This window comes from Natrix helvetica (assembly GCF_964273705.1).
Source record: "Natrix helvetica genome assembly, chromosome: 3".
Taxonomy (NCBI): domain Eukaryota; kingdom Metazoa; phylum Chordata; class Lepidosauria; order Squamata; family Natricidae; genus Natrix; species Natrix helvetica.
In genome coordinates this window covers 35,983,243-36,008,164 of record NC_138549.1, presented here as the reverse complement: position 1 = coordinate 36,008,164, position 24,922 = coordinate 35,983,243, and the positions used below count along the sequence as shown (strand labels likewise).

The 24,922-nt window shown below is 40.7% G+C and overlaps 1 protein-coding gene across 5 annotated transcripts in view; it reads right to left on the bottom strand.

Moving 5' to 3' along the window:
* TBC1D8 (TBC1 domain family member 8) overlaps nucleotides 1-24,922 on the bottom strand; it is a 47,767-nt gene that overhangs the window by 12,150 nt on the left and 10,695 nt on the right. For all 5 annotated transcript variants that reach the window (XM_081946006.1, XM_081946007.1, XM_081946008.1 and 2 more), the window contains 6 exons: nucleotides 20,196-20,314; nucleotides 19,261-19,489; nucleotides 15,107-15,347; nucleotides 4,527-4,734; nucleotides 3,384-3,578; nucleotides 1,423-1,590 (listed from right to left, as the gene is read on the bottom strand). In XM_081946006.1, the coding sequence (XP_081802132.1) occupies nucleotides 1,423-1,590; nucleotides 3,384-3,578; nucleotides 4,527-4,734; nucleotides 15,107-15,347; nucleotides 19,261-19,489; nucleotides 20,196-20,314 (1,160 nt within the window). The remainder of the gene's footprint in view (nucleotides 1-1,422; nucleotides 1,591-3,383; nucleotides 3,579-4,526; nucleotides 4,735-15,106; nucleotides 15,348-19,260; nucleotides 19,490-20,195; nucleotides 20,315-24,922) is intronic.

The window sequence follows — 24,922 nt, the reverse complement described above, 5'->3', positions numbered from 1 at the left end:
AAAACAGAGGGACCATTTGGCTTAAAAATAAACATGAAACAGAGCCAGGTAATATTTAATAAAGTCATCAAAGAAAGAAAAAAATTGTATCTGGAGAAGAACTAGACATAGGAGACAACTACATATACCTTGGCTAACATATCGCAATAGAAGGTGATACAATGAAGGAAATTAAACTGTTAAACTGTTAAATGTGATTGGCAGGCATTCGGCAAGCTAAGCTTAATTTTCAAGAACAACCACCCCTACGTCCGAAAAGAAAAGTTTGCAATCATTGTGTGCTACCTGCTCTAACATATGCCAGTGAAACATGGACACTAACTTCACAATCTATACAAAAGCTACGAGTGGCGCAAAGAGCCATGAAAATATACATGCTCGGCATTACAAGACAAGACAGAAAGACCTGCACACAAGCACCCCATTTCCATGAAGATAAAGTTTCCAGAGTCTGTCAGGGCGACAAGTGTTTAAGCGAATTGCTTTCAACTGCCCTAACACTTGATGTGTTTGAGCTTGCAAATTTTGCAATCTGATGGAGATTGTAAACTTTGTCTGAATGGAAATGGGGCGCTTGAAAATGGAGCTTCTGTTCAGCAAAGACCTTGAGGAAAGGCCTTTCCTGGCAAAACAAGAGCTCCAGAGCGACATGCGCTTCCTCCAGCGGCTCCGTTCTTGGCAGCAAAGGCTTTTTGAAAATATGGCAAAAGGCTTTGCAAGCAGAGGGATAGCTTCAATGTTTCAGGCCTTCCCTCCATTTGAAAGCCTTTTGCTGCAGTTCTCATCCAGGCCTCCATTTGCAGAAAACAAAGGCCTAAAGTACCGTGAGATCATGCAAATCAATAGCTGAAGTTCTCGCGCTGCTAATCTAGTGTGATCTTGTGGTACTTTAGGCCTCCATTCTCTGTGTACACACCAAAGGTGAAGAAAGTGAAGGCTCTCTAAATCTTTGCAAAGTGAATATCCACAGGCCTAGTCCCCATGGAGATCTGGTGTAGGGGCAGGGGGGAATAGGCAGGGCAAATGTTGCAGAGCCTCTGTGAGTCATTCATAAGAGGGAACAACTGCAGTGGTGCTGCAACATTCGTAGTTTTGGGATTTGTTTGTAAACACTAGGGGGCGCTTATCACAAAATTTCGAACATTTGCTAAGCAAACGCTCCTAACCCATGAATTACCTGTACAGCTCATATATTTACTCCAATTTGCAGATGCAGGAGTATGACTGATAGAGGAAAAGGAAATAATTAGGAAAACCCTTTAACTTTTTTGGGGGGGGGGAGGATAAAAGAATTTCATCAAACTAAAAACTATTCAATGTAATAGAATCGTGTTTAAAATATATTAGTAAATATGATAATAAGCAGTAGCTATTACTGATAAATATTTTCCAAAGATAGCTTCCAAAAATCTTCCAACATACCATTCTGAACTCAAGGCCATCCATTCCAGAAGGGTGAAATGCTGAACTCAGAGCTTCTGTATTCGGCAGGTGTCTTCTGTTTCTGTCATTTTCACATTTATTATTACTCTGAGAAGCTGTTCCAAATGCCTCCAATTCGTAGTCAGAATGTATTACATGAGAGTTGTGCTGCGTAAATATAAAAAATAATAGACAATTCTGTATCACACCAAACAATCTAGATCTAGTTGAATGCTCCTAATATAGTCATTAATATATTTTCTTGCAATATGACAAGAATTATTCAGTTACTGAATGATAAAGTTCACATTAACTGGATGTAATCTTTGCATAAAATGAACAAACAGTAAACATAGATATTAGTTTACTCCGCTATCTTTTTGGATGTTATTCTCAAATAATTACTTTCATCAACTGCAGTATTTTCAACTTCAGGGAATGTTACAATTATACCATGTTTCTCTGAAAATATGACCTGTCCTGACAACGCCTTGCCACATTTTTCGCGTGGGCAAAAATATAAGCCCACCCCAGAAAATAAGCCCCCTGGACAAACTTGGCCGCTGAATCTTCCAGCAGCGGCCGCTCTAGGAGTGCGCTCCATGGTTGTGAGCTGGCTGCTGGAAGACTCTCTGTCCGGAAGACTCTCTGTCCAGCAGCGGGCCCACAACCACAGAGCGCACTCCTAGAGCGGCCGCTGCTGGAAGACTCGGCAGCCAAGTTTTGGAGTTTGGAAGCCGGAGAAGAAGTTATGCTCGGAGCGCGGCAGCAGTGGTGCCCTGGCCCTGCAGATAGAGCTAGGCCAGGGTATGGTGAGGCTGGGAGGCATGCTTGCTGGGGGCGGAACAGGCACTCGGGCAATCCCCCTCTCCAGCCGGGCAGAGCTCCATGCACTGACCTAGGGGGTATCCCTAATGTGCCAAGCCGCGGGAGCTGGGGAATGGGAAGAGCGCCACGTGCTTTGGTGCCTTAGGGATACCCCTTAGGTCAGTGCATGGAGCTCTGCCCAGCTGGAGAGGGGGTTTGCCGGGTGGCTGCTCGTGAGGGCGGTCACCTCATGGCTGCTTCGCCTCTGAGGCTGTGCCCGACTCTTTGGGAGCCAGTTCGCAAGGGAGCAGCTGCCCAGCAACCCCAAAACAATAACCCCTCCCCCTAAAATAAGTCCAAGGCCATATTTCGTGGGGCAAAAGAAAATAAGACCCTGTCTTATTTTGTGGAAAACACGGTATATATTTTATAGTGCAATACCAAATCAATATAATGCAATTGCTGAATCACATTAAGATACGATTTGCTTAAGAAACCATAAGAACTAGGTCCATAATCATGTAAGAACAAAACGAAAAAGCTTTTCATGTAACATGCAAATTCTATCAATATGAGCAAATGTAGAGCTCCACTATCAATTATTATTCTGAATATAATCTAAGTATAATACATTAGTTGGAAATAAATAAAAGATGGAATCATCTTGCAAATTCTTCTCTGATCCCACTTTGAATACTACAGTGAAACCTCTGGTCACGATGGTCATCCTTTCCAGGACTTCGGTCGGCACCCGATTTGGTCTTGACTGGAAGCAAGACTGACTGTGCATGCGCACACAAAAAAAAAGGCGCGGAAGGGGAAATCACTGCGGCAGAGAAAATCACTGCGGCTGTGATTGATCGCCATCCAGTGATATGTTCGTGAACAGAGTGAAACATTTAGCTGATTTTTTGGTCGACACCCAATTTGGTGGTCAGAAGCATTCGTGACCCAAGGTTCCACTGTACATCTGGAAAGTCAGCAACTTTAAATTGTAGTATATAATCCTTATTTTAAACAACAATGCTACAACATATTTCTATTACTATTATAACTACAACTACTACAACAAGTACTACTATTAAGTTTTTTTTTTTTACTTTATTAAGTTTTTATCAATGAGCCAAAAATAGAATAAGTTGAACAAGAACTACCATATCTTTGCTTTTCAAAGCATTCTGGAGCACAAGGTTATTTGCCTTCACTTGTTTCAGTCTTAAGCATAGATTTTCCACCAGAGTATCCCTGTCCTTCAATTCAATGAACTGAAAAGCTGTCTTGCTTTTTACACTAATAATGATGGGATTGGGTAGAAGACTTGTGTCCTCCATTTTCTCGATACTAGCAACCTGTGAACAAAAATTATCCACAAAAGTGAGGAAAAAGTTCTGATATTGATGTACCAACATACCCAAAGCTATTGTTTCATTCTAGAAATGCAAATGCAAACATTATTTAAGATTGTAATCTGCAGTATGAACTGAATTTGTTACGCTTTTATAATGAATAAATAAATCACAACTGATGCTAGCATTTTAGCAAAAATGTTTCATCTTCACGATAGTTATTAGTTTTTATTTGGAAATTGCATTAATGTAAGTAATTGTGAAATGACTTATTACATTGATTGGGATAAATAGGTATACCTCTAAGAATTTCCCCCTCCCACACGGATACTTTAATTAATGGTCAAAGTATTTCAACTTATGGATCATATTAATTTAATTAATTTAATTTAATTTATTAAACTTCTAGACCGCCCCCGCTCCCCGAAGGGACTCGGGGCGGTGTACAGGTACAAATTTAAAAACCATACAATCGATAATATACATAACTAAAATTGAATTAAATATCCCCTGTACAAATTTGTAAGAATTAAAAACTTAAACCTTAGAACAAACCATAAAGTTTAAAAATACAAACTGAGGTGGGAAAGCTGGAATTAGGCCAGGCCGGCTAGATGAAACAGGTGGGTTTTAAGTTTCCGGCGGAAGGAGCGGAGGTCCGTAGTCGTTCTAATGTCAGGGGGAAGGTCATTCCAGCGGGTCGGGCCCATCACAGAGAAGGCCCTTCCCCTGGGCGTCGCCCGCTGGCACAGCCTAGTGGACGGCACCCGGAGGAGTCCCTCTCTGTGTGAGCGAATCGGCCGAAGGGATGTATGGGGCAGGATACGATCCCGCAAATAGCTAGGTCCTGTGCCATGGAGCGCTTTGAAGATGATAATCAACACCAATATTAATTCTTTCAGAGGCATAATGGATTTTAAAACCAAACATATGAGTGAATGGCATACTAACCTCGGTAAGCGGAATAAGAATATTACAGCATCCATCTTCTTTGCTAGCAAAACAAATATAACCATCAGAAGCATACAGCTTCCCAGCTGTGTGACAACGGCTGAAGGGTGTCCATAAGGAACAATCCACAATTTCATGCAACCTCTCCTTCTTTGGTAACCTAAAAAAGGCTCTGAAGTATTCATTTTGGGCTCTTGTCTCCAAATCCCTATTAAAAAATATATAGCCATTTACAGACAATTTAAGTGCCCTTTTTAATACAATAGGATCTCCTGAGTAGAAGAAATATATGCAAGAGAGAGAAAATAGATGCTTGTGTGGTTGGTTTCAAATTTAATCATATTATTTGAAGAAACTCTGCATCACAAGCCTGTTAAAAACAATTCATTCATAGGTCAGCTTCCACTGCTGGGTGCTGTCTACCCATCTTTGAACATGGCAATATATCAGAAAATAGAATGTTATTTACTATATTAAACAACTATATTATATGCATTCCTTGTTGCTAACAACTTCCCTACATACCATTTGAAAATAGTTAACAGAAAGACAGGAATAAAACTCTTACAAATGGATACACCTGTCAGAGAAGAAGGTTGGTTTTAGCTCAAAAGGTGTCTAATGAGATGGATACAATATGGTTAAATATTCTCTTTTTGTTATTTTTAGAATGTAACTGATATTGTTTTAGATATGCAATTAACTTCGCCAAGGATTCAGCATGAGCAAGTTAGTGGGTAATATGCATGCCTTTGTAAGAGTTTAGCTGACTGCGGTTGCAACCAAGCCAATCTGAAATATTTTTTCCCAATCCTTAGAAACAACATAGTACCAAAAGACTTCTATAAATAGTTTGTTACTTAAGTTATGCTATTTGTTTCATGATATATAGGATTTTCAAATACTATTATTGTTTTTATTATGCGATTATATTATACTATTTATTAAAAAAAAAAAAACCAAAGAAGTTGTTCCTACTGCTCTACTAAAGAATGTAATGTGTGGGCTAGAAAAATCTAAGGACTATCTTCTGGCAATCTATGGTTTCCAACACTCACACGTTTTATTTCGTTAAAAAACAAACAAACATCCAAAGGAAAAAAACATTAGGTTAATGATACAAATATACCGCTGGGAAAATCTGCCATGAATAAGACTGTAACTGGCTCAACATAATATTTTTCATTGCATCCAACATAGATAAACTAGTAATATACTCTCTAATTTGAAGAGGTCCTTTTGACAAAATGCAAATAGATGTGAGCCATTAAGTTTTTAAAACATATATGCACATATTTTTTTTAAAAAAACGATGCATCTATACCTAATGTATATATAAAAGCAACCTATAGAATATTGGGATTTTAGTAGGTTCTATTTAATAAAGATCACAGACATCAGAACTGTGCTGCAGCTCAGATTCCATCTCCAAAAAGTGCTTTAGAATATTTGGGAATGCAAAATGGTTTATTTTTTTTCCCAGGACCATCCAATCCTTAGAATAGGCCAGCTCCTTTAAGATACTGCAGACAAGTGCTATGTTCATGCTCCAGCATGCAGCATTAAAACAAAATCTGTAATATTGTACTGCCCTAATAAATACTGTTGTACTGTTAAATAAAAGCCACAATGTCTTTTCAGCTTATAGAGATGCATATGTTTGAGCATTAAAATTTTATATTAAGTGTGTTCCCAATAGTAGTAACAGTAACTACTGTACTAATAATTGGTTGCAATGCCCAACACTGATGGCTCTTGATTCCATGTCTATACCTCATTCCTTGGCTCATACAATTTTGACTGTTCTAGCCCTTATTTCTCTTGCCTTTTAAGTTTGTGGTCATAAAGGATCACAACATCTAAAGAATTGGGTTGGGGGGAACTATAGCTCTGACAAGAACTTTGGACTCAGACAAAAACCTACATTGTAGAAAAAGTAGAACAGTGAAAATATGAAATCATCGAGCTAAAGAACATACTTTTCTTAAACATGGGGCTGAAGGATGTACTTCTTCCTGCTGTATTTCCAACGTGTTCCTACCACTTCCATAAACCAGAATCTCTAATGTCCCCATTAATTTTGGAAAGGATAACTAAAGTTCTAAAGTTGCTCAAAATGCTTCTGAAATGCAGTAGAGCTGAAAGACATAAGCCCCCTCCATCTCATCCTGTAAAATAAGGAAGGTATTTTTTTGAAAACGCATTTCCGGTTTCAGGTTGAAAGCAGCTCCAGATAGTCCTTGACTTTTGACCGTAATAGAAATTGCCCTTTACAACTGTAAGTTGTGATGGTCATTAAGTGACTCACCACTTAATCGACTCAATTTTACTATGTTTTTTTTGCAGTGGTCATTAAGCAAATCACCATTGTTCTTAAGTGAGTCCAGTGTTGTTAAGTAAATACCATGGTGGTTAAATAAATCCATTGTTTCTATGGGGCTGTTTTGCCAAAAATTAGATGTAAATAAGTAAATTTTTACTTAGATGTGCTGCAGAGACAGAATAAAAAACTGACTGATGAAATGAAAGCTAATTTTAAAGAAACAGTTAAACACAACGAGAAGAATTATCGAATAAATCTGTATAGTTGCACCATGTTAAAATGAAGAAAAATTGGTATAAAACATTCTACTGATGGTATAAAACTCCATCAATAATATTTATGATGGACAAACCATATAGTAATAAATATTGGAAATGCCATAAAACAGAAGGAAAGTTTTAATCATATTCTGTGCATATAAAAAAATCCAAAATACTGGAAAGATATTTGTAATAGGATGCAGGAAAATTTGGAATGCAAACTAAAATGAGTTTACAATTTTTAATTAGGTATAATCTTAAAAACAACGAGGAATCTTAATTTAATCAGACATGCTTACAGTAACAATAAATTTTGCTCAGCACTGGAAGAAAGATACAATTCTGACAATATCTGATTGGAAATTTACACCTAGAAAATACCACCAGTGGCAAAATTAACACTATACAGTATATACACAATAGGTCACCAAATTTAAGTAAGAATGATTCCTATATGTACATCACACAGGATGTAAAATGCAGTCACTTATCAGATTTTGCGGGCCTGAAATGTCTGCCATGCTATAAATTAATATAAGTACAAAAATGGGGAAGTAAGATTTTTTCCTTGTCTTTTTTCCTTCTTTTTAAAAACTATTTTAGTACCATATTTTTTGCACTATAACACACTGGACCATAAGACGCACCTAGCTTTGGGGGAGGAAAACAAGAAAAAAATCTGCCTCAGCTACCCATCACCGCTTCTGTGCATCCTGTTTCTGGCCTCTGCATGCCCCGTTTTCGACCTCCACGCATCCCTGTTCCAGGCAGCAGGGATTGCCACTGCTGCTGGTTGCCAACATTCGCTACCACTGCTCGCCACCACTAGTGGTGATAGGCAGTGCTGGCAATCAGTGGCAGCGATCCCCACAGCCTGAATGGGCCGAATGACCGTTGTCTTACCTGAACGGTCGTTCTCGGGGCGCTGCGGGAGAGTCCAAGGAAGGGTTATCACAGCCTGTTTGCCCAAGGACTGAGTAGATTTTTCCCCTCTGGTCATGCCTCCTTTGCCTCTCCAGGATCAGTTTTAAAAACGAGGTCTTGTCCGACGAAGACGCCCTCAGCTCGCACCTGTGTACAAAAATAGTCTCGGTGCTATCCAACAACCCTGGGCGGGTCTTGGACTCTCCCGCAGCGCCCCGAGAACGACCGTTCAGGTAAGACAACGGTCATTCTCCAGTGCGCTGCTTGGAGAGTCCAAGGAAGGGACATGCCCAAGCTATTGTGTCCCAGGGCGGGAAGAAGTAGCATTGTCCGGAGCCTCAATAACTTTCTGCAACACTCTTCGGCCAAAGGAGGCTTCGGCAGAGGCAAAGGAATCGATCTTGTAGTTTCTAATAAAAGCTGTGAGTGACGCCCACGTGGCTGCTCTACAAATGTCCAGAATAGATGCCTGGGTCGCCCAGGCCGCAGTTGTGGCTGCACTTCTGGTGGAGTGGGCCGTTACACGTGCTGGAACCGGCTTGCCCTGAAGGTCATATGTCATCTTAATGCAAGCCCGCAGCCATCGTCCGATGGTTGAAGATGATACTTTTCGGCCCAGTGTGCCCGGTTGAAAGGACACAAAGAAAGCCTCAGAGTGTCTGATGTCCTTAGTCCGTTTTAGGTAAAGGCGAACCGCCCTTCGCACGTCCAATTTGTGCCACCTGCGCTCCTTGGAGTGTTGCGGACTGGGACAGAAATTCGGGAGAATCACCTCCTGAGATCTATGAAAGTGGGAATTTACCTTCGGTAAGAAGGCTGGGTCCAGACGCAAGATGACCCAGTCTGGATGGATGATGCACAGCTCCTCCCTGACCGAGAAGGCAGCAATCTCAGACACCCTTCTGGCAGAAGTAATTGCTATGAGGAAAGCGGTTTTAAGAGTCAGATGTCGTAGAGAAACTTTCCTCAAAGGTTCAAAGGGAGCAGCCGTTAATGCCTGTAAGACAAAAGGTAAGTTCCAGGTCGGGTACCTATGTACCACCTGAGGCCATATGTTGGAGGCTCCCTTCAAAAAACTCTTGACCTGAGGATGGTGACTCAGGGACTGAGATTGATGTCTAGACAAGATGGTGGACAACGCAGCAACCTGACGCCGGAGGGTAGCCGGAGCCAGGCCCTTGTCCAAACCCTCCTGAAGAAAGTCCAACAACTGTGGGATGGATGCCCCAACACTGTCAATGTCCCGTTGCCTATACCAAGCAGAAAAGGCAGACCAAGTCGCATCATAAATGCGAGTTGTGGCCGGACGTCTGGAAGCCTGAATGGTCTTGATGACTTTGTCTGAGAGGCGTTGATCTTTCAGGAGCTGCCCCTCAAGCGCCAAACGGCTAATTGTAACCACTGGGGCTCCGGATGGTCGATGGCCCCGACGCAAGGATATCTGGTCTGGAGGGATCTTCCACGGTTTCTCCACAGACAGATCGACCAGATCCGCAAACCAGGATCTCCTGGGCCAATGTGGAGCCACCAGAATGAGCTCCGCCCCCTCCCTTAGCAGCTTGTTGATCACCTGCGGAATCAGAGGGAGGGGCGGAAACGCATAAAGTAGGCCCGAAGGCCAGTTGGACCTCAGGGCATCCGTCCCCTCTGCTTGCGTTGACTTGTAGCAGGAGAAGAACCGCTGGAGTTGCGTGTTTGCCACCGTGGCAAACAAGTCGACCTGTGGGAGGCCGAACCGTCTTACCACCTGAGCGAACAAGTCCGGATGTAGTTGCCACTCCGAGTTGTCGATGGTCTGACGACTCAACCAATCCGCGCTCACGTTGCTGGTGCTGGAGATGTGATCCGCCCTCAGCGACGCTAAGTGGATCTCCGCCCATCGACCCAGGGCTTCTTCCTCTGACATGAGCCCTCTGGAGTGGGTTCCGCCTTGTCGGTTCACATGGGCCTTTGTGGCCACATTGTCAGTAAGCAGCAGGACGTGGTGACCCTTCAGCTGACCTGCAAATCTCCTCAGCGCAAGACGAGCTGCCCTGAGCTCCAGCCAATTGATGCTCTGGGCTGCCTCTGCGCTTGACCACCTGCCTTGCGCCAACTGTCCCTCGCAATGCGCTCCCCAACTGTACAGACTGGCATCGGTCGTTACCACAATTCTGTCGGGCTCCCTGAATAGACAGCCCTTCTCCACCGCTCGTGACTGCCACCAACTCAGAGAACGTGTCACCTTGGGTGGAATACGGACTTTCCTGGTGGAGTTGCTGATCTTTGCTCTTTGCATTGGGAGCAAGAACCATTGTAGCTCCCTTGCGTGGAGACGTGCCCAGGGAACTATGTTGAGGCTGGAAATCATGATCCCTAACAGTTGGGATAGTTGCACTATCTGCCAGGTCTTGTTCCTGTGACACAACCGGATTCTGCTCCTGAGGTTGCGGAGTCTTTCCGGAGACAGAGACACCTGGCATGAAACAGAGTCGATTATGGCGCCCAGGTGTTGGATGTGCGTAGCAGGATTCATGTTGCTTTTTTCCACATTTACAGAAAAACCGTGGTCCTGCAAGGTGCGAACTGTGATGTTTACATCTCTCACCGCTTGTGGACGAGTTCTCGAGTGAATGATGATGTCGTCCAAATAGCACTCCAGACGGACGGGAAGCTTGCGCAGGTGGGCCACCACAGCCGCAAGAAGTTTCGTGAACGTTCTGGGTGCAGACAAAAGTCCGAACGGAAGAGCCCTGTACTGGAAGTGCTTCCCGTTGTAGTACAGCCGCAGGAACTTCCTGTGTGAGGGATGAATGGGCACATGCAGATATGCCTCCTTGAGATCGATGGAGGTGAGCACATCTCCTTGTCGTATGCAGCTTAGGATCGACTGAAGGGACTGCATTTTGAAGCGTTTGTAGGCCAGATGTCTGTTCAGGCACTTCAGATCTAATATGGCCCTCCACCCCCCTGAGCTTTTGGGAACCAGGAAGAGAATGGAATAGAACCCCCTCCCTTCCTGTTCCGGGGGAACTGGCTCTATTGCGTTGATTTGCAGAAGATGATCTATTTCTGCCTGCATGAGTGACCTTTTTACCGGGTTCTTGGCTAGGGGACAGCGAACAAAGGTTCGCGGAGGGAAAGACAAAAACTCCAAGGTTAGTCCCCTCCTTATGGTGTTTAAAATCCACCTGTCTGAGGTTATTTCCTCCCAACGGTCTGCATAGAATTGCAGGCGGCCCCCGATGGGAGGAGAACCCTGGCGGTCACTTCCCACGTCTAAATTGATAATTGTGGGAACCTCCACGAAAGGGCTTCCGAAAGGACCCCTGATTGAACTGTCTGCCCCTGGAAGCATAGTTGTTTCGCTCCTGGTTTCTGTCAGTAGCCTGGTTGTATGGTCTCTGGGCAGAGTAAGTCAAAGTGGAGGCCTGGGCACTGTCCTGCGCCCGAAAGGCCTGCTTTCTGAATGAACCTTGTCCCTTTTTGTCATTTTTCTTGAAGGAGGACGGAAGGATTTTCCTCTTATCCTTCGTCTCGATCAAGAATTTCTCTAGGGAGTCCCCAAAGAGATTGCCCCCCTTGAATGGAGCTGAAGCTAGCTTCCATTTCGCCTTCATGTCCGCCTGCCAGTGCCGGAGCCATAGCAGGCGGCGAGAAGTAACGTTAGACGCTAGCGCTCTGGAAGCAAACTTCGCTGCATGCAGGGAGGCATCGGCGGAATATTCCACCGCCGTAATGATCTTATTAAGATCATGTCGCCATCGAGACGCTTCAGATGGAGGCTGAGATCTGAGTTGGCGCAGCCCCAGTAAGGAGGCCCTCGTAAAAAATGAGGCAGAGGTGGAGGTCTTGATTGCCCAGGCGGCCGCCTGGTGCGTTTTGAGACAGGCCTTTTCTGATCTCTTATCTTCTGCTTTTAATCCCTCTAAGAGCTCAGCAGGAAGATTTGAGTTGGAGGTCAGAGAGACCACGGGGGCATCCACCTCTGGTAATTTCAAAACATCCTCCAACTTTGGCTCTAAGGGGTACAAGACTTTGTCTGCGCCACTGGGGTTGGCCAGGGTGCCTGGCTGCGCCCATTGGCGTTGGATAACCTCCATGAACATGTCAGGGACTGGTACCAGTTCAGGGTCTGGGGTTGTTTCGCTGAACAGCCCTGCCATGAGGTCCTGAGATGCAGAGGGAACTGCCTTGTCCTTAGGCTTGGCCCCAAGCTCAGTGGAAGCTCTGGCCTTGTGTAAAATAGCCTTGAACAAGGATGGTTTGAAGAGGCCAGTGAAGGAAGGTTTGTCTGGAGGCATGTCCTCATCCTCCGAGAGAGCAAATTCATCAGCGGCCTCTTCCTCCCACGTAGACACCTCCGTGGTGACAGAAGTGCCCGGGGAATCTAGGGTTCGGGCCTGTTTTTCCCCAGGGGGACGAACAGCCCTAGAGGCCTTGCCACCCTTGCCTTCCTGTAGCCTCATGGCCTCCACCACTCCCTGGGAAATGGCCTGCGTAATGAGCTCCCTCATTTCTGCTGACATAGCCGGGCCTTTGTCCTCCTCAGGCCTGGATCGGGAATAGGCCTGACCCTTGCCACCCCTAGAGGGATCCCTATGATCCTCTGCATGGAAACAACACTGGAATGAGGGCAGATCCTCCCTGACTGAAGAGCTAGGAGAATCTGGGTAACCTAGAGAGGCTGCAGGAGATCCTGACATCGAGTCCCTGTCACAGAAGGAAGGAGACCTATCCTCCATATCATCTCCCTGCTCTACCTCCCTCTGAATGGGTGGGGAAGGAACTGGCCCAGCCTCGCATGGCAAAGAAGACAGGGGAACCTGGGGCCTAGCAGATTTTTCTCTCAGAGATTCCTGCCCCTTGTCCCCTTGGAGTTTGGGGGCCTTGCTCCCAGCTGAAGAATGGGAAGCTTTCCCCCCTGTGCCCTTATTTCCCTTTCTCCCTTGGCCTGAGAGATCTGGCCTACTGCACTTTGCAGATGGCCCTGCCAGCTCCTCCCTTCGCTCCAAACCTTCATCAGCCATCTGAAGTGGTTAGCTTGAATAGAAGAGGTCGCTGCTGAGGGAAGGGCAATGGACGCTGGCCAGATGGCTCCAAAGCGTCTGCAGATCTTGCTAGGAGGCTGAATTCAACACCAGGACACTCCTTGCCGCTCCCCCTAACGTTGAGAGGGACTTTAGGCCTGCTGGAGACCCAGTCAGGCCCTTGCAATCCTCCGCGGCGATCTGCTGTGAGGCGGAGAGGCTCTGTGAGCTGCTGTTGCTGTTCGGTAAAAAAGCAGCAATAAAATGGCCGCCGCGCTCTTTCGCGCGCCAAAAAAGGCAGCCCAGAACGTCAGGGGTCTCCTATTGGCCGGCGCTGAAAAGCGCGCCAATTTAGCACTTTCCAAAATGGCCGCCGCTCTCCCGATCGGCAAAAGACACCGCCTGAGGAAGCAAGGGCTTCGTAAAACCCCTTCCCCAAGGCGGCCAGGGACGAACGGGGGATTACCGTCTTCCCTGCGCTTGCCAGCAGATGCCGGACAAGCGGCCTCGCTCGTTCTACCAGCTGCGACTAGGAGCAGCTGTAGAACACGATCGCAGCCTCAGCCTTTAAGTACCATTAACGATCCACACGTAGATAACAAGTAAAATACAAAATAAGAAATTCAGGGAAAAATCCTAACACTAACAACTAACTGTTTTTAAAAAATCTATTGAGGAACTCAGCCTATCTACCCAAAAACTGAGAGCTCCCCAAAACTAGTCCTATCGGGCGGACTGAGTTTTTAAAACTGATCCTGGAGAGGCAAAGGAGGCGTGACCAGAAGGGAAAAATCTACTCAGTCCTTGGGCAAACAGGCTGTGTTAACCCTTCCTTGGACTCTCCAAGCAGCGCACTGGAGAAAACAGGAAGCACAGAAGCCAAAAATGGGGCACATGGAAGCCAAAAATGGGGTGCGTGGAGGCCAAAAATGGCTGAAGGGTGAGGGTCAGGGATTCAGCGGGATTTTGGCAACATTCACTCTACAAGATGCACAGACATTTCCAACCACTTTTTTTGGGATGGGATGTGTCTTATAGTGCAAAAAAAAGAGGTTATTTAATTCCTGTTAAATTTGTGATTTGTATCTATTTTTCCTTTTATTAATATATATACAACACACACACACACAAAGTAGCTTCACAATGTGAACTTTAACACTAAATATTAATTCAAGATTGAAACTTTTGTTGTATTATACATACTTCAATTCGATTTGCAGTTGTCTTTTTCTTTATGTAACATTTAATTTTAGATAAAACTGTCAAATCATTTTATGCTTGTAATATTAACTAATATTGACAGAATATTTTTCTCTTTGCTAATACCCTAAAAATGCCAATAAACTTTAATTATTTTTTTATTTTATTTTATTTTATTTCTAGACCGCCCCCTCTCCCCGAAGGGACTCGGGGCGGTGAATTAATATTGTATAAATATCCTTATATCAAAACAATAACATATATTAAGATTCAAAATAATAGAAAGAAAAGAAACAAGATTAGTTGTAATTTAGTATTATTTTTGCTGAACAGCATTTGATAGAATAAAATATAAATCACAGTGAGGAATAGTTTTTCTATGTAGGCATGGCCACTCTCACTTGTTCAATCAATTAAAAAATGGAACTGGGAACTATACAAATCTTGTTACATAGGTAGTTAGGATATAAGTCTACTCACCATTAAAATTACTTTCTACCTATGCACACAACATGTATAATAATGTTGCAAGTGCACTATAAAGGAACAGTCTCTCTTAAAGCAAATTTGTTAATAATGCACCAAAAGAATAATTCAATTAGGGAAAAAAGCACTACTGAGCTATTTAAAAAACAATATAGTCTGATGCTGAAATTCAAAATTTACATCAACTATTTTAAAGTATCTGTACTGGTCTAGAACCAGTTGTGAGTATAAAAATAATAGAAAATATTTAAAAACTATTTTTCTTTCATTTGTTGTTTTCTCATAAAAGATGATCTTTTATTTAGACATGGTTATGCTACAATAGCATTGAGTGGGAGAAATTCTCCAATAAACAATAAAAGCAAGCTTATGTTTTACCTCTTGGTGATTTGAGTAGGGTCCTGCAGACCTGGATCCAGTTCAAAAACCTCATTATCTAGTAACCTGCGGAGAGTTACATCTGCCAACTGTTCCATTATCCTGAATGCCTCATCAATATTAAGAAACATCGAGAAATCTCGTTCTTTATTTTGAGTGGTGATACGGATAATGTCAGTCATAAATATATTGGAGGTTCTTTCCAGTTTCTGAATATCAACCCAGGATATAGTAAGTTTTACTGAAATTAAAAGTAACAAAAGTATCGGTTCAAAAAAATCATCAAAATCCAAAAAGTCTCACAAAAATACCAATATTCTCTTAATGTTTCGTTAAAAGTGAATCCTACTACAATCATTCTTTGGGAGAAAAGAGTATACATAAATCTCCATCCGCTGTAACACAGAAGAAGCATTAATCTATGTAGTGTATTTTAATCACTATGCTTTGTTCTTATAGGCAATGTAAGAAAACTACTCTAAGCACATTCTGGTTTCTCTGCAAACTGTATGAAACTGTCCTTTTCTTCCTAAAGATTTCTTTGGAGAAAAAAAGTTATTCTAAACAAGGCACATGGCAAAACAAATATGCAATTTCTGAATGTAAAGTTAAAAATGTTAATGTTGTGTGTGTATGTAAACATGCTTGTATATGTATATACATATATGCAAAATAATATATAGAAAAATGTTTATAGAATTCTTTATAGAACAGAATTCTTTATTGGCCAAGTATGATCGGACACACAAGGAATGTGTCTCCAATGCATAAGCTCACAGTGTATATATAAACAGCAAGTAATAGAGCATAAGGTCATAAATCATAGTTACAATCATTAATCATAACTTAAAAACAATTGATAAATCATAAAAACCAATAGGAGATAGTAGGAAAGATGAGAAGATGAGAAGTGATGAGAAGTGAGATAAAGCTGCAGGGGGAAATCTTTATCTCTAGTTGTTTTGGCATGTAATGCTCTATAGTGGTATCCTGAAGGGAGATGATGAAATAGATTATGTCCAGGGTGTGAGAAGTCTGTAGAAATTTTCTCAACCCGCTTTATGGTTTGTGCAGTATTCAGATCCTCAATGGAAGGCAGGCTGGTTAGTGATTGTTTTTTTTTTTTTTTTGCAGTCCTAACTATCCATTGAAGACTATATCTGTCCTGTTTGGTTGCTGTGCCAAACCAGACAGTTATTGAGGTACAAATGCCAGACTCAATAATCCCTCTGGAGAACTGTATCAGCAGATTGTTGGGTGATCTGAGCTTTCTGAGATGACGCAGGAAGAATATTCTTTGTTGTGCCTTTTTAATGATGGTTCTAAAGTTAGTTCATCATTTCAACACCTTACTGATAATAGGTATCTTAGATAATAGAACCTAGAAACTTGAAGGTCTCTACTGTTGATACTTTGTTACCTAATATTGTAAGTGGTCGTAGGAGAGTTTCTTCTAAAATCTACTATCATCTCTACAGTTTTAAGAGTGTTCAGCTCCAGAATGTTCTGGCTGCACCACAGGGCCAGTTGATCTACCTCTTATCTATATGCAGACCAGGGGTGGGTTCCTGCCAGTTCTAACCTCTTCTATAGAAGAGATTCCAGAAATCTACAGTGCCATTTAGAACCGGTTCCAGCTCCCTCCCTCTGCCCGTACGCATATCATCAAGATGAAGAGCGAGAGGAGGAATTCTGGGAGTTGAAGTCCACAAGTCTTAAAGCTGTCAAGTTTGAACACCCCTGGGTTTTTTTTTTCTAAAGGGTTAGGGGTGCAAGGGTCTTGTAATTTGACAGCTTTAAGACTTGCATGCTTCAAATACCAGAGTTTCTGAGCCAACATTTTGGTTGCTAAGCAAGAGCGTTGTTAAGTGAGTTTCACCACATTTCACAAGTTGGCCATGCCCACCCAGTCACACGACTGCCAAGCCACTCTCACCCGGTCAAATGGCTGGCAAGCCACTCCCACAAAGCAGGCCACACCTACAGAAGAGGTTCTAAAACTAGAGAGTGCCTGGGGACGGTGCCCAGGAGTAGGGCCTTCTCTGTGGTGGGCCCTACCCTTTGGAATGACCTCCCCCCAGACATCCGGACAACAACCGATCTTCGCTCCTTCCGTATGAAGCTGAAGACCTACCTGTTTTGTCAAGCCGGCCTGGCATAACGTTACTATCTTGCCACCCCAGGTCATTTTACAATGGGAAATTTTGTTTTTAATATTTTTGGGGTTTTAAACTTTGTAAGTATGCTTATTTATGGACTTATTTTTACCTCCTCTGCACGATTTTATGGTGCTATCTTGATTATTGCTCTGTACGTCGCCCCGAGTCCCTGTGGGGAGAGGGGGCGACTAATAAGTTCAATAAAATAAATAAATAAATAAATAAATAAATTTAAAACCCACCACTGATGCAGACTCATCATTGTCTCGAATGAGACCAATAGCTGTTGTATCATCTGCAAACTTCAGTACTTTAACAGACGGCTCCTTCAAGATGCAGTCATTGGTATATATGTAATAATACATAAAGATTAATACAGGTTGCCACTGATGTGGTAGACACAGTCCCCAGATTAAGAACATCTGACTTAAAGATAGTCCCTAGACATGAACAGGACTGTTTATAACAAATGCAGACAGTTGACCTGTTACATTACTTAAAAGGGTGGATTGCTGACCAGCAACATGATCTGACTCAATGGTGGACAGCATTCTCATTCTTTGAGCCGATTAACTGCTGAAGCCACAAAATGTTTTCAAGAGAGTCACAAAGTAGAGTGTGCAGTTTTAATATAGTTTTAACTTGTTTTCAGCAATTCATGAAAGGAAGAGGTGCAAAAGTAATCAAATTGAAAACACATCAAATTTGCAGATGATACCAAGCTGGCAGGAATAGACAACACTCTGGAAAGTAGGCTTAAGATAGAGAAGGCTCTGGATAGATTTGAACATCTAACAAAATGAAATTTAGTGGCGACAAAAAATAAGGTTCTACATTTAGCCAAGAAAAACAAAACACAAAGGGACAGGACATGTGGTACATTGCTCAATAATAGTAACTGTAAGTGGGATCTTGGAGTCCTAGGGACAATCACTTAAATATGAGCCAGCAGTGTGCAACAGCTGCCTAAAACAAAGCAGTTCTAAGCTGCATTAACAGAGGGATAGAATCAAGATCACTTTATAATGTCTTGATAAAACCACACTTGGAATACTGCATCTGATTTTGGTTGTCTGTGTACAATGTAAAAAAGATGTGGAGACTCTAGAAACAGTGCAGAAACGAACAACAAAGATAATTAGGGGCTGGAGGCCAAAACATATAAAGAACGGTTGCTGGAATTGGATATGTAGAATTTAATGAAAAGGACTAAGGAGATATGATAGCAGTGTTCCGATATCTCAGGGGTTGCCGCAAAGAAGAGGGAGTCAAACTATTCTCCAAAGCACTTGACCGCAGAACAAGAAGCAATGGATGGAAACTAATCAAAGAGAGAAGCAACCTAGAATTAAGGAGACATTTCCTGACAGTTAGAACAATTAATTAGTGGAACAATTTGCCATCAGAAGTTGTTGATGTTCCAACACTGGAATTTCTTAAGAAGAGATTGGACAAGCATTTGTCTGAAATGGAATAGGGCTTCCTGCTTGAGCAGAGGGTTGGACTAGAAGGCCTCCAATGTCCCTTCCAAATCTGTTATTCTGTTAAAAAAGGAACTATCTGACTATTTGAGTCAGATCACTTTGTCTTCAGTACAGTTAGAGATTGAATTCCAGTGGGTTTTCCTTGAAATGCATTTTCCTTGCTGGAATTCTCTCTCCCCATTTTACGTGTTGGTCAAATCCCATTCTCATTTTATGTCTACTGTATGTAAAATTCATAGAATTCAGCTCTCTGTATAAAATACCATTTGCTATTTAAGAGATCCACAAAATCTCATTCTCATTTAACAGTCACTTGTGTCTATGCCTTTCCATTACTCTTTTCTAAAGCAATTTGAAACTCAGAAAGCCCTACCGGTTAGTTACATGCTTTCCACTCCAGACTGCCACTATCCAAACATGCTTCCCTTTAACTTTTGCTTTATTTAACAAACCTATTCAGTGGTTTGAAAGGTGTGCTGGCTTTACCACATTATCAGATGTTGATACTTACATTCCTTGCCCAAAAAGAAGGAATAGAAACAGAGGTGATTAATGCTCAGATAAAGCCATCCTTGGCGAGGAACTTTCCCTTTCCAGCAGCAACATGAGTAATACGTAATCAATTTTTCTACTTCAGGGAAGTTAAATCTGGTCTCAAATTTTACTAGTGCTTCTCTGAACTTCTCAGGGTCCTCTTCCTGTTCTGCTAGCTTGCTGCTGGTCTCTTCCGCTATTAATGCCTAAATCAATGAAAAATGAATGTGTTAGAGATGTGTAGCTTAATAGTTATGTGCAGACAAATGCTTCTAACACTTGTTGCTAGATTTAAAAAAATGTACAAATTAAAAATAAATACTGCAGTTTTTAGTGTACAAGCCATTCTGTGTTTTAAACTCCTGATGGCTTAGTTAACATTTATTCAAATATTTTACAATACATCAAAATGCACTACAAAACTATAGCAAAATTAGCTGTTTTATTTACTCACTTTCAAAAGTCAACTTACCAGTTAATTATATTTCCATGTTTCGAATGTCTTTGCAAATAATTTATTAAAAAATAAACAAAATTAAAATGAAATAACTCAGTACACAGTGATATGCTATTGCTTTTATTAACTAGCTCATCAGATTAGCTAATAAATGATACCTGTTCATAAATAAAAAAGACTGGAGTTGGGAAGTCAGATGATGAACCTAAAACAAACATCTAGTTCCATGCAGTTATTCATTGCCAAATATTTCACTGAAGTCATGGTACCAAATTTCTCTTTTATGATACACAAGTAGAGGAAAACTTTCAAGAAAATAAAGCCATGATCCCAACACGTATTAACTTTTCTTATAAATTTTGGGCTCCTAAAGATATCCAGAAAAAATACCTGCAACATTTTTACTTATCTTAACACCAATGCAAATGATGGAAAAACAGCGAATATTTTCTTACCTTTATTTTACCTCTGACAAAGCTGACAATATCTTCTTTATTATCAAACACAGACAAGGTATGGAGCAGGTTTTGTTCCAGCCATTCCCAGTGATGGTTTATCTCCTCAACTGTGGCACCTAGTCCAAGACAGTACACTTGTGGGAGAAAGTTTTCCACAAAGACAACCTTTTTTTGTATACTTGTTATATTTTTATTATATCAAGTATACTTTTGCTTTCTTTTTCCATAAAGAGAAATCAAAGTCAGATCCTCTTATTTAATTACAGATGACGATCTTATTGTGATTTTTGCTACAATCACACTTCGCCTGCATCATACAGACTCACCAGTCACAAGTTTTTTCTGATAAGTTAAAGCTAAAGCAAATGGAGATTAACATTCCACAAGAGTTAAGTTGTTTTGGGTTCAGTTCTGAGAAGAATCAGAAACTAGCATTCTCTCAGCTAACTTAAATACTAGTTTATCTCTGGCCTGTCCACAAGTGTAACAAAATGATATGAAAATCATTCAGAGTCTCTTTATAAGCTATTAAATTTTGCATCCTTTAAATATTTTTAATTGTTAAAAAAGTACAAACAAAACAACCACAAGAAATATAAACAGATTAAAAAAATACATCAGAAAATGAACAGTTCTGATCATTTGCTTTTTTTTCTGCCTCCAAGGAATCTATCTATCTATCTGTGTGTGCCTTGGATATGTGATTACAAACATTTAAATATGTGAGCTCTTATTTACATTTGCCATTTGAAAGTTCTGTATCTTAGTCTGATACACACATAGATAGCCCTCACATACTGTATAGTGTATCACAATGCAAATACTTTAAAAATAGATTTAAATAATCTAGAATATACTCTCTCTCTGTGTGTATATGTGTGTGTGTGTGTGTGTGTGTGTGTTTCCTCAAAAATAAGACAGGGTCTTATTTTCTTTTGACCCCCTGAAATAAGCACTTGCCCTTATTTTCGGGGAGGTCTTATTATATTTGAGGTGCAGGAGGTAGTGAGCGTGGTCACCTCATGGCTGCTGTTGTGTTGCAATATTTTCAGGGAGGGCTTATTTTGGGGGGATGGCTTATTTTAGCGCATGTGCTCGAAAGCCCTATTGGGCTTATTATCCGGGGAGGTCTTATTTTCAGGGAAATTGTGTGTGTGTGTGTGTGTGTGTGTGTGTGTGTACACACATACATACATATGTTCACATTAATTAAACAAACAATACCTGAATAGTGATATATACTTAGTATGTTTGCTTGAATTTGTCCGTGTAATACTAGACAATCATACAAATAGAGCCCTCATAACACCAGTAAACAGTTCACTTAGATTCTATTTCAGTTATGTATGGTTTTGCTAACATATTTAAGAGAAAGAAGGACTAGGGGAGACATGATAGCAGTGTTCCAATATCTCAGGGGTTGCCGCAAAGAAGAGGGAGTCAAACTATTCTCCAAGGCACCTGAGGGTAGAACAAGAAGCAATGGGTGGAAACTAATCAAAGAGAGAAGCAACCTAGAACTAAGGAGAAATTTCCTGACAGTTAGAACAATTAATCAGTGGAACAGCTTGCCTCCAGAAGTTGTGAATGCCCCAACACTGGAAGTCTTTAAGAAGTTGTTGGATAGCCATCTGTCTGAAACGGTATAGGGTTTCCTGCTTTGCAGGGGGTTGGGCTAGAAGACCTCCAAGGTCCCTTCCAACTCTACTACTATTGTATTGTATTGTATTGTATATCGCATTTTTAAAAAACCACTCAGAAAATAAAGAACTATGTAATGGCCTGGAAAGCTCTGTCCCCTCCTCTTTCTGAAAATAAATCATGAAAAAGAATGCAGTGCTTTCAGTTGGAGGCATTCCTTAATCTCTAATTTCTATCTGGAAGTCAAAAGAAACATTAATCACAGAATGATCCTTCAAACCTATCTCTAGATCAAAGGAAGAGGCCAGTAAGAAAATGTGCAACTAATTTTGGGTAAAAACTGGTAAAATTCTGTAACTCAGAAATTTTATCGTAAGCATAGTTTGAGAGTGTTCTGAGTTCAGACAGCACATTATGCCTACACTGATAGTTTAATTTCCTTTGTTGTGCAAAAGTGGTCTATAAATTAAAAATAAAAAGAATATGGAGGAATGCTTACAGGTAAATAAATTAAGATTGTTTGATTTCTTAATCTTGAAATAATGAATCCATTGTCACAAGAGCAAAGACTATTACTTCAGCAAGTGATTTAAAAACTTTGTGGGTAGAAATAAAAATAATAATATAATTCCTATATTGTTTTATATGGAATTATATAGAAATAAGAAAGAGAACATATTTCCAAATTTTGTTAAGGTGTGATTTGTTAGTAATAAGGTAATGAGTACACATGCTTTGCTATAATATGGTAACATGAAGATCTAACAATCACAATGGCTGCGTTCATGGAACATGGCTAATATAACCTTTGAAGCTGATCAGGATATGTTAAGAACGTGATTCCTGGAAAGGAAAAAAAACAAGGGAAAAAACCCCCTATTTAATTACTCTTTCCAGTTCTTCACAATGGAGAGAGGAAACCGAGATCAGCAAAAAACCTATAAACATACTGCAGTCAAACCTGATGTTGGTACCATTAAAGAGACTGCATACTACCTCTTACAAGAGAGAGATAAACACAGCTAAATATGTTTTCCATTTTCAATGGCTAAATTTCCCATACAGAATGCCAACTGCCAGGGAAACTGTCCAAGAGTTAACTGTCCTCAACAGGAAGACCTTGTGTATCTCGATAAACACAAGTAATCAAGATAAGGTCTGTTTCAGCACAATGAACAGATTATTAACTTCATCTCTACTTACAGCTTGAAAACAAGGCTGCAAAATACCCCTACAGGCTGTAAAATCCACAGCTGCCCATACTCAGGCATTTTGACTAAGCAATAAAACTGAAGCCAAATTTTAAAAAGTAAAGTTTCTTTCAAGTCAAGTTTGATTCCTGGTATACAGTGTGTAAGTGGTTTGTCACTGCCTTCTACTCTGTGTGTTTTTTGGGTTTTTTTTGCTTCCCAATCTAGCCTATAGCTCTAGTATTCCTGGCCAAGTCTCATCTATATATCTTTTTTTTAAATACTGCATTTTGCTCACCTGTTTTATAAACAGCTGTGGCTCTCTGAAAAGGGAAGAGAGTGGAACTAAACTTTTCTAACGAGTGATTTACGTTACATGAATATTGTTACAGGATATTAATGAAAATGGGAACAAGCACAAAATGACTTCTGAGTGTTAAAGGAAAAGAAATGGAAATATTTGATTACAAGTATAAATATTTATCTTACAGCGATCACTTAATAATCACAAAAAATGATCACTCTAGATTTAGTTTTAATAAAATGATACAATTGCTTGAGACATGTAATCTTGTAAATAAACCTATGAGTAGATATATAGCAAGGTGTAAGTTTGATTTCAAATCTGTTTATATATTTAAACAAAAGGTCCTTGAAGACAAAAAAAATACCCTGGCTATTCCTATAAATATCAGACTTCATTTGCAAATCTTCATTCTGTTTTCACTTTATGAGTCAATATTCTAAATATTTTGTTTCATCAAAGCTTATAGTACTCACACAGGTACATTTTACTGCATGATTACAGGTAGTCATTGACTTACAACCATTTGTTTAAGGTCTGTACAAAATTACAGTGGCACTGAAAAGTTAGTTACAGCCAATCCTTGCACTTATGGCTATTGTAGTGTTCCCCCCAACATTTGGGCTCTTGGGAAGTTGTCATGCACTTATGACAACTGCAGAGTCCTGGGATTGCCATCTGCAACCTTCCCAGGGGATTTCCAACAAGCAAAGTCAATGGGGAAAGCCAGATTCGCTTAACGACCTGGTGATTCATTTAATGACTATGGCAAAAAAGTTGTAAAATTGGGTGCTTATTGACAGTACTGGACTTCCAGTTCCAATTATGGTTATAACTTAAAAACTACCTGCATTAATGAACATAGAACCACCAAATTAAACATATCCCTTTTTTCTCTGATATTAATGTGACAGAAAAATCTCACAAGGTCAGAATATGCAGCTTATCATATGTGGCAGTTTTTACCTACAAACTAAATTCTAATTGAGTAAAAACACTGTAGCCTTCATTAGTGTGTCCACCAAACAATATGACTAACAGTAAGAAAACTGACACAAATTTATTGCATGAAAGATTTACTGACAGTTGATTGCTACGAAAAATAGAATATTGTGTTGGCCACTTTTTAAAATGTGTACTTTCTGAATAAGTATGTTACAAGAACAGTGCAAGATAATCTTAGCATTTTTACTCTTCATTTTCTGCAAGGTGAAAGAAACTGTAGGCAAAAATCAATTGCTGTGAGCAAGAGAGAGTCCACCTGTTGTTTTCCTGACTTCTGTTGTCAAGCCTAGATAACTATTTCCATGCTTTGGCAGCATGCCTTGGAAAGCTGATCTAAATAATTTATTTATTTTTTCTCCAGAGTATGTTATTAATCTTTCTTTATAGAGCTATGAAATGCTTCAGTTGCATGCTGAGATTAATATTTTATTATTTAAAACATTTATATAGCAGTCCATCTTGTAGCAAATGCTGGCAGCTCACAACAAAAACCGATCCTGCAAATATCAATAATCATCCTACTAACTAGACAAAATGATTTATTTTATATATGTCATTCTTCTCTAATTAAAAAAAGGTTTTCA